Raw genomic sequence first — 10,510 nt, forward strand, 5'->3', positions numbered from 1 at the left:
AAATTCCAGCATATGGAGGTTGAACAACACACTTCTGAATAACCAACAAATCACAGAAGAAATCAAAAAAGAAATCAAAATATGCATAGAAACTAATGAAAATGAAAACACAACAACCCAAAACCTGTGGGACACTATAAAAGCAGTGCTAAGAGGAAAGTTCATAGCAATACAGGCATACCTCAAGAAACAAGAAAAAAGTCAAATAAATAACCTAACTCTACAACTAAAGCAACTAGAAAAGGAAGAATTGGAGAACCCCAGAGTTAGTAGAAGGAAAGAAATCTTAAAAATTAGGGCAGAAATAAATGCAAAAGAAACAAAAGAGACCATAGCAAAAATCAACACAGCAAAAAGCTGGTTCTTTGAAAGGATAAATAAAATTGACAAACCACTAGCCAGACTCATCAAGAAGCAAAGAGAGAAAAATCAAATCAATAAAATTAGAAATGAAAATGGAGAGATCACAACAGACAACACAGAAATACAAAGGATCATAAGAGACTACTATCAGCAGTTGTATGCCAATAAAATGGACAACGTGGAAGAAATGGACAAATTCTTAGAAAAGTACAATTTTCCAAAACTGAACCAGGAAGAAACAGAAAATCTTAACAGACCCATCACAAGCACGGAAATTGAAACTGTAATCAGAAATCTTCCAGCAAACAAAAGCCCAGGTCCAGACGGCTTCACAGCTGAATTCTACCAAAAATTTCGAGAAGAGCTAACACCTATCCTTCTCAAACTCTTCCAGATAATTGCAGAGGAAGGTAAACTTCCAAACTCATTCTACGAGGCCACCATCACCCTAATACCAAAACCTGACAAAGATGTCACAAAAAAAGAAAACTACAGGCCAATATCACTGATGAACATAGATGCAAAAATCCTCAACAAAATTCAAGCAATCAGAATCCAACAACACATTAAAAAGATCATACACCATGACCAAGTGGGCTTTATCCCAGGGATGCAAGGATTCTTCAATATCCGCAAATCAATCAATGTAATTCACCACATTAACAAATTGAAAAATAAAAACCGTATGATTATCTCAATAGATGCAGAGAAGGCCTTTGACAAAATTCAACATCCATTTATGATAAAAACTCTCCAGAAAGCAGGAATAGAAGGAACATACCTCAACATAATAAAAGCTATATATTACAAACCCACAGCAAACATTATCCTCAATGGTGAAAAATTGAAAGCATTTCCCCTAAAGTCAGGAACAAGACAAGGGTGCCCACTTTCACTGCTAGTATTCAACATAGTTCTGGAAGTTTTGGCCACAGCAATCAGAGCAGAAAAAGAAATAAAAGGAATCCAAATTGGAAAAGAAGAAGTAAAACTCTCACTGTTTGCAGATGACATGATCCTCTACATGGAAAACCCTAAAGACTCCACCAGAAAATTACTAGAGCTCGTCAATGAATATAGTAAAGTTGATAGAGACATTTCAAACTGCAATAGTTGCTTTGATCCCGACACCTAGAAAACTTCTTGACTGACCACCGCCTGGGCTCAGAAACTGCTTGATAACCAGCTCCAATCATTAACGTCTGCTTCTCTTTTGTTTCCATAGAAATGCCTCTTATTAATAAGTACCTGATACTGCTTGCAGCCTAGACCTAGCTTTGGGAGCCCACCCGCATCACCACCTATTGAAATGAGATACCACTCTTTAAATAAACTGACTTGTTCTCAGAATTATGCAACTGCTGCCATGAAATGGAGGACTCCACTAGTCCATTCTCTCTCTCCACAGTGACCAGATCAGCTTTTATCATGTGAGTCTTGCAGGCAAGTTTCAGAGGAGGGACCTGTCAAGGCTTAGGGTACTCTGCCCCCAAATATACCACAGTGGCGTATTGATTATTTTGAATTCAAGTTACTTAAGAAACAGCCAACAGAGGAGGGACATTCCACCGCCCCCCGATTTCTGCCTCCCTGAGAGCAGGAAATACATCTCATATGAAGGATGTACTGCCTGCATCTGGAGGCAGAGGGAAACCCTTCTAACCAGAAATAGGCAGTTCAAGCAGAGAAGTCTGTATACACCAACCTTGTTAAGTCTTTAATTTACTACCCTGGGTACAGATTCTGTTTAGATTCCTTACGAGTTGAGTACCTAAAACTTAAGTTGATTTGTCCTGTCGATTCCTCACAAATTGTTTTGTTGTCTATCAAATAAAGAAGCTGCCTGCTTTGCCCACTTCTAGGTCCCATTTCTATGACACTTCTTGTGCACATGAATTGCAATTTGTCATTTTCTCCTGTTACCCTGTCTTGTGTCAAGTTTACTAGTAGTCTAACCACAAGAATTCTAAAGGGGTAAAGGGAGTAATTTCCCGTACCTACATACCTCAAGGGAGTTCACCCTTAAATCCCAGAAAATCCCTGGAGATGATGTGCGTAGAATACCAGTCTGTGCACTGGAATCTCCTGCATTGAGATAAGAGCAGAGGCACCTTAGATTTCTGTCTGTTAGGGGCCAAATTGTGTCCCCTCCACAAATGCATATTGAAGTCATAACTCAGAGTACTTCAGAATGCAACTGTAGTTAGAAATAAGGTCTTTAAAGAGATGGTTGAGGTAAAATGAAGTCATTAGTGTGGGCCATAACCCAGTGTGACTGTAGGAAGAAATTGAGACACAAAAGGAGGCACCAGGGATATATGCACTCAAAAGGAATGCCAATGAAGAGGGTAGCCACCTGACAGCCAAGGGGAGAGGCCTCAGGGTAAACCAGCCCTCATCTTGGACTTGCAGCCTCTAGAACTCTGAGAAGAAAATTTCCTTTGTTTCAGCCACCCATTCTGCGGGGTTTTGTTGTGGAGAGCCTAACAGATCTTTACGTTACCCCAGGTAGCGATTTCTTCCTGGATAGTCTTTTTACTTTCCTGTCATTCCTAAAGGCTATCTCAAGATCTTGCTTATGTGATTGCAGCTCCTTCTTTCTAAAGTTGTATGGGGATAAGCTAGGTCTTGATCTTAGCCTCACCAGAACTAGCATAGAGCCTTTCAAAGAGCAGGTGCTCAAAAAATAAATGAAGACAGTAAAGGTCTAACTTGTTAAGGTTTAATACCTCCTGCATTTTTCACGAAGCATATCGAGGTATAAGTTATTTAATTTTACAGAACAGAAGACCGAAAAGATGGAGAACAATCAAGGTTGATCATGTTTTGAAACTCTTTTCATTTTATTTTATCATTCCATTGTCCCAGCAGTTTTATTGCGGGATTGCTTCCCATTTTGGCAAAAGTCCCTATTTTGATGTCCCATTTTCTTATCTGGATGATCTTTTAAAACTCTTAGTCTTTGGTAGGGGTGGGAGAAGCTGCTGGACGTGGCAGTGGATCATGCCTGGAAGGGACAGTGGTGCCAGGCCTGGCTGGAACTGTAGCTCGAGCTCTCTCCTCCTTATCTCACAAAGCTTCTTCATGTTGTGATAAGGCACTGGGGACCGTATCATTGACTTTCGCCAAAAATTCCAGGACTTTCATTTTGCTGGTCTCAACATGGACTCGTGGGCCCCACAGGAACTCATTATGTGGAGGATCACTGTTGGCAACCTGGTAGTACTCCAGGTACTTCATCATCACTAAGTCTCTGGTGATGAGCTTCCTGGGCTCTCCGTAGATGAAGTGTTTTCTCCCAGCATATACTCACATCATATTCAAGAATTTCCAGATGTCTTCCTCAGTGGCACAGCCGCCCTTCACGAAGATCACACCCAGAACTGTCATCAAGAGACCAGTCTTAGGTAAGCCCCTACCATCCCACACCCTCCCATTGTTGGGCAGGTTCAGTTTGCTGACGAGGTCATAGGAGTGGATGGTTGAGTCAACTTCCTTCAAGTCAACTGCAAAGACAGCCTCGATGTGTTCAGAGGCTCTCTTGAGAATCTCGGCAAATCGGTGATGGTATCTTGGGTGGATAATCTTCAGCATGTCTTCCTTCATGACGGGCTGTTTCATTTTATACTTACACAGAAGGAACTGCTCCAACAAACTTGTCATGCTGTTCAGAGTATCATGGTAGGTGTTTTCGGTAGAAGATGAGGAACGTGAATCTTCCTCATCTTGACTGGTATCTTCTTCATCAGATGTTGGGTCAGCAGTAGTTGAAAAAGTGCTGGTAGTAGATGGGGCTTCCAAAGACCCCTGGGAAGTGCTATTTGACCCAGTAGCTGATGAGCTCTGTGACTTATCTTCTAAAAGAGAAGAGGTAGAGGGAAGCTCTTCCATTACTGCAGTGGGCTGAACTCCCTTGTGACTCTGGGGCTCATATCGGGCCTGGTGGCGTTTCTCATGGATGCAGAGTATATGAGACTGACCCTGAGGCATGATGACTGCTCTGGTGGACAATGATTAGAAGTGTGAGTAGGAGGGCAGGTGATAAGGGCCCACAGGATGATGAAGGTTGAGTGTGCGGCCGCAGCAGGGGAATACCACCTTGGTTATCAGGAAGGCTACATTTGTGGTTTTCTTGAGGGCACTGTTCTGAAAACCCCCAGGGTTCCTATTCTTTTAACCAACCTGTCCTTTGGGAAACATATTGAAGGAAATTAGGGTGATCTTTAGGCTGCATCCTGCTACCCCTGCCTCAGGCATGCTGGGGTGACAGAAGGGGCTGGTAGTCTCCTACACAGAGGCATCTGTTATTTCACATTCAAGACCACCAACCCAACTAGTGGCCAGTCATAGGATCTATTCCCTTGCTGTTCTGTAGTTGGCATCACAAAGCTCCCTGGGATTTCTGAGAAGTGAAGAGGTCCTCACCGCATCACCTCAGTCAGTAGTTATCATGCAGTACTGAGTGCGCACTGAGAAGTTTTCGTCCCTGCCACTGAAGTCCTCAACACGAATTAAGAGTGCTTCCTTTGGTTCCCCATAGGGCCTGGTGTCCCCACCCCTTTCTTGGAATGGTATCTGCACCGTCATACTAAGGGTTTCACCTCCGACACACCTGATACAAATAAATGTTGGTGGAACTTCAGCTTGATAGCTCTGTCCTGGTTCTTCAAGGGCTATAAGGAACAGGGCTGGATTCACTATCAGTTCTTTTTATTGGCAGATGATCCCTCAGTCCTTGCTTTGACCTCTGTTGTGGCCTGAAATTCTACCCTCCCTTCCCCTTAGGTCCACCCCTTCTACTACTATACTTTTCTTATAGTAGGGCAAGCATCTCCGTGAGACCCCGAGGAGAAAGTAAGATTCTCCTCGTCCATCCATACCCGTCCCTGGTCTTCTGAGGCGCAGAGGATGAATCATACGGTGATGGGGTGTGTGGTTCCCTTCGTCTTCAGGGTATTCAGTTGGTTTCTGGAAAACCTGGAAATAATCCCACTGCTGGCCCTAGGCTATACCCCAGTCCTGCTTGTGACATCATAGAAGGAAATGAGCATGTCATGTCAACAATGAGCAGGTATCCAAGGGGTGCCAGGAAGGGCAGGGTTCTGTGCGGTTTCCTCAGAGTTCTGAGGTCAGGGGGTTTCATACGTCCAAAGCTTGACTCCTGGCAGGGTGTGGGGCTCCTTTGGTTACATAAGGGAACTCTCCTCAGACTAAGCTCCTCCCTCCCTGTGATGCCAGAGAGGGAAAGTCTGGGAATGCCACACGAGTCTGCTCCTGCCTGTGCCTTTAGGGATGACAACAGGATTCAGGCTTCTTGGGGCCCTCCGTGTTCAGTTTCGGGGTATGACCTGACTCAGGTGCCTCACCTTGACTCCTGGGGGACTCTGGATTTCTTCTCTCAGCCTAAGGTGAACCTTTTAGAGCAAAGACCATGTCCTTGCAAGCCCTGAAGAGAAGTGAGGGAATGTGCAGCCTGGCAGCCCTGTCTTGGCCTTCTGAGAGCAGACACAGGCCAGTCTCTCTGTGACTTCAGTTCCTCATTCATCTGTCTTTACCTTGACTCCTGTCTCTTCTATGAAAGACTTCTTGGGAAATGCCACATCTTAGAAAAGTCTTAGTCTGCCTGCACCAAATCTCACAGACAATGGGTTGAGACCCAGGAGTGATGGGGAAGCTGCAGTCCAGGAGGCGGTCCCAGTATGGGTGGTGTGCTATCAGAGAACACATGGTGATCTCTTCCTTCTCTTCACTGACCAGACACAGCCTCTTGTAGAACCTTCACTCTAACAGATTTACTCTCTGAAAGGAAGGGGCTGAATTAAATGATTTTGTGCATCCCTGATCTTTTGTGGTTTACTGACGTTTCCTTTGTAGATAAATTGTCACTGAATGCTGTCTCCTTCTTTATTCGTACTTCACTTTTATTTTAATATTTTTGTTACTTATTTTTAGGGCTTTTTATTCCAAAACTGTGTTTAGGGTATGAAATTCTATTTAGCATGTGAAATACCTTTTTTGACTAATGTTCAGAAAGAGCACGTGACCCACGGTTGGCCTCATCCCGGTGGAATGGCACAGTGTGGGCTCTGGAGAAATTCAATGCCAGGGTTCAGTCCAGTTCCTATCATTTATGAGCTTTGAATTTGAGCTTCTTTATTCCAGCTTCTTTATCTGCAAATTGTGTTTGAAGAAGTCTAGTTTCATCCATCTCATCAGAACTGATTCAAATGTATTCTTTTTAACGGCTGAGTAATACTCTGTTGTGTATATGTACCACAGCTTTCTTATCCGGGTTCATGTTTGGGAACGCATGTACAGCCGTGGTGGATTCATGTCAATGTATGGCAAAACCAATACAGTATTGTAAAGTAAAGTAAAGTAAAAATAAAAATTAAAAAAAAGAAAAATTAAAAAAAAAGAAAAAAATCTATAGTGTAGGACCACAGACCTGTGTGATGTATGTAAATCACCTGGCACAGTATGAGAGAAGCTTTGGCACGCTGAATGAATGGCAGTTATTACGAAGGTGATTTTCACCCCCGAATGATCCAAACTTCCATCACATAATTTTCTTTCCAGCCTATATTAGAGAATATGCAACTCCAAACAATAATCAAATCCATATCAGCACTAATGCTCCCCAGCAAGTAAAACCAAGCAGTATTTTCCCTATTTGAGCACCTTTTAATGTGTTTGGGGTTATCTTCTCCACATGGATGCAAGTACAAGTTCATCTGTCTCAAGGACCAGCAACTTCCCTCTCAGGTGTGTGTGTGTGTGTGTGTGTGTGTGTGTGTGTGTGTGTGTGTGTGTGTGTGTCCCAAACCACCCCTAATTTAATACCACTGACAGTAAAAACTGAGCCCACCCTTAGTTTGCCAAGTCACACTAAACATAACCTATTTAAACTGCCCATTTACAGAGCAAGTTCTGGTGCTCCCATCCCAGAAAAAGAGAGACAGTCCAGGGACATCGTGGCATCTCGCTTCAATGGGTATCACCCTTATTTCTCAGAAACACTCTGGACAGCTTTTGATGAAAACACATAGTGTGAGTGTTCACTTGCCCTGGCTCAAGTGCACAGGGCCCCTTCCATTCCCTATGTTGAGATTCCCTATGGTTTTCAGATATCCCCAAATAATGGTAAATAAATGGCATCCCACTCCAGTACTCTTGCCTGGAAAATCCCATGGATGGAGGAGCCTGGTAGCCTGCAGTCCACGGGGACGCTGAGGGTCGGACACAACTAAGTGACTTCACTTTCCCTTTTCACTTTCATGCATTGGAGAAGGAAATGGCAACCCACTCGTGTTCTTGCCTGGAGAATCCCAGGGACGGGGGAGCCTGGTGGGCTGCCATCTATGGGGTTGCACAGAATCAGACGCCAGTGAGGTGACTTAGCAGTAGCAGTATATGGTTTACATATATCCTAGGTTTACGCCTCACCTCTGAGAACCATGATATGAGTTCTGGCATCACTCCCACAGCTTCATCTAGCCCATCATGCATCTGGACTGAAAATGACCTCCCACCGAGGAACTAGACGTTTCCCAAGACCCAGTGCTGCCTTAATCAGGTAACTTAGACATGCTTGCTCTCATCTGGAACCTCCTCTTCCACACCTCCCCCATTTAAATTTATGATTTGTTTATTCCTTAGAGTTAGCTCACCACCTTCCATATATGGTACCTGCTGCTAGACTCAAAATTCCATGGGCAGTGGCTTGGTCTCCATTTTCTTACCAACCCAGTACTATAAGAAAGCCTTCTAAACAGAAGATGGTCAATTCATTTGGCAGAAAACAGAAATAATGAGCAAAGACTCTGTTTTATTATGATTGAAGTGTCATACAGTTTGAATAAGCTACACAAATCTAAGTCCATGTTATTAGCTTTTACAAGGAAAGAAGACAGATAAGACAAATGAAGAAGAAACCTGCATTTACTCTGAATGCTTTCTGATCCCAAATATTTATCTCTAGGATTCTCACACATTTCCAAGTAAAATCCTATTCCAGTGCTATATTACCTCATTCTGGACCATGAGGAAAATACTGAAGTCTTTTCAACTTGTTTACAAATAACAAACTCCTAGTCAAAAACCTAATAGCAGTAAACATGACTCCATTGACATTAATAAACCTAAATTCTGAAGCAAAATAAACCTTATGAAGAGCAGTAACATTTAAAATTATAAAACACCTCTACCTACCTAACGAAATCATCTGTTTTTGACTAGATAGTATTCAGATGGATAAAAGGAACACATGCATATTTTGTTAAAACTGTACCTAAACTCCCATACTACTTAAAACTGTGAAGAACATATGGGTTTTGTTCCCCCCACCCCTACTACCCTGCGCTATTTTGGAGGTGGACTGTTCTCTTCCAACTCAAGGGGAACAAAATGCCCTGACCCTTCCCTAGATGTGGGAGGAGCTGTAGGACTCGGCCCTGGAAGGGTCACTGGCCTCAGCCATGGCTGGAGAAATGGAAATGCCTCTCAGCCCTGCTCTAACCACCTGATCTCTCAGAGCCTCGTCATAGAGGTCTGGGAAGGAACTCGGGACCCTATCCTGGATCTTGGCCAGAACTTCCAACACCTTCATCTTACTGGTCTCGGCATAAGATCTCGGGCCCCACAGGAACTCGTAGAGCGGAGGATCGCTATTGGGCACCTGGCGGTAGTTGAGGTACCCCTTCTGCACCAGATCTTTGGTGATGAGCTTTCTGGGCTCCCCAAAGATGGAGTGCTTCCTCCCAGCATAGATCCCCAACACATTGAGGAAATCCCAGATCTCCTCCTCGGTGGCGCGGTCACCCTTCATAAAGATGATGCCCAGGAGCGCCATGAGGAGACCAGACTTGGGCAGCTCCTCCTCATCACTTGAACCTTCCTCAACCCCGAGAGTGAACTTGTTGACGAGGGCGTAGATGTTCCTGCTGCAGTCGACTTCCTTCAGCTCCAGGCCAAACACCAGCTCCACGCGCTCAGAGGCTCTGCTCAGGATCTCCGGGAAGTGCTCCTTGTACTTCCTGCCGATGACATTCAGCATGGCATTCTTTGTGATGGGCTCCTTCTTGGTGTACCTCTCCAGCAGGAAATCCATCACCAGGCTGGCCTTCCTCATGAGAGGATCTTTGCGAATGCTCCGAGCAAGCAGGGCTGCTCGGGCGGCATCTGCTCTTTCCTCCTCGGGGCTCTGGGCACCTTGATCAGCTCCTGCACAGGAAGCCTCTGCATCAGGAGAGCTAGGGGCCATGGCTCCCTGAAGCTCCTGGTGATCGCCAGCAGCAGGGGAGCTCGGGGGAGAACCCTGAGGGACAGAAGAGGGGGAGGAGGGGCACTCCTCTCCTGGGGCTGCAGCAGCACTGGCCTGGGCCTCCTGAGTGTCCCCCTGGACCTGGTGACGTTTCCCGTGGGCATGATGCTTCTTTTTGTGCTTCCGAGGCATGATGACACAGGTCAAGGACCGCAGGCGGGCGTGCAGTTAGGAAGGCAGGCAACGAGGGCGCCTTGAGGAAGGACAAAGAAATGTTGTGAGCACCTTCACCAGGGAGAGTCGTCCCCGGCTTAAACCAAGTCCACTTCGCAAGGCCACTTCTCTAGGACCCACAAGTCTCCTGTTCTCCTAGTCAGCCTGTCCCCTGAGACCCCTGAGGAGGAAGTGAGAGTGAGCCCTGGGGCACAGCCAGACAGCCCTGCCTGGGCGTTAGACGGGGGCCTGTGAGGGCAGGCAGGGGAGGCATGTCCTTTCAGTTCACATTCAGAGTTAGGATGAAAAACGGGGAATGACCCCCTAGCACCCGCCCCGATCCCTCTTCTGCTCTGAAGCTGATGCTGCCACCTTCCCTGTGACTCTGGAGAACGAGAGGAGGGAGCGCTCAGACTCCCACCGAAGGGTCCCAGGACCCGCCCTTCTGTAGGCAAGCTCTAACCTCCCCACTCAGACCGCAGCCTCCCTTCCCCGTGTTTGGCCAGGAGGAAATGCTAACCACGGGGGAGGGTCCTGATTGGCCCGTGTGTCGGGGAGGATGGTCCTCACCCTGGCTCCTCCTGAGCCCTGACATCCTCCCTGTACTGACGAGCTACAAGCCCTGGGACCGAGGTCCCCTCCTTACTCACTGTCCCACATCCGAGATAGCAA

At 45.7% G+C, this 10,510-nt stretch overlaps 1 protein-coding gene and 1 pseudogene across 1 annotated transcript; both read right to left on the reverse strand.

The window, feature by feature from the left end:
- Window positions 1–3,318: 3,318 nt before the first annotated feature.
- On the reverse strand, window positions 3,319–4,353 carry LOC138071934 (melanoma-associated antigen B5-like; annotated as a pseudogene).
- Window positions 4,354–8,785: 4,432 nt separating this feature from the next.
- LOC138071935 (melanoma-associated antigen B4-like) lies at window positions 8,786–9,817 on the reverse strand. Its single transcript, XM_068963304.1, has one exon. It carries the CDS (start codon window positions 9,815–9,817, stop codon window positions 8,786–8,788), a length of 1,032 nt encoding a protein of 343 aa, XP_068819405.1.
- Between the last annotated feature and the right edge of the window lie 693 nt (window positions 9,818–10,510).

The sequence above is a fragment of the Capricornis sumatraensis genome, chromosome X (genome assembly GCF_032405125.1).
Source record: "Capricornis sumatraensis isolate serow.1 chromosome X, serow.2, whole genome shotgun sequence".
NCBI lineage: Eukaryota > Metazoa > Chordata > Mammalia > Artiodactyla > Bovidae > Capricornis > Capricornis sumatraensis.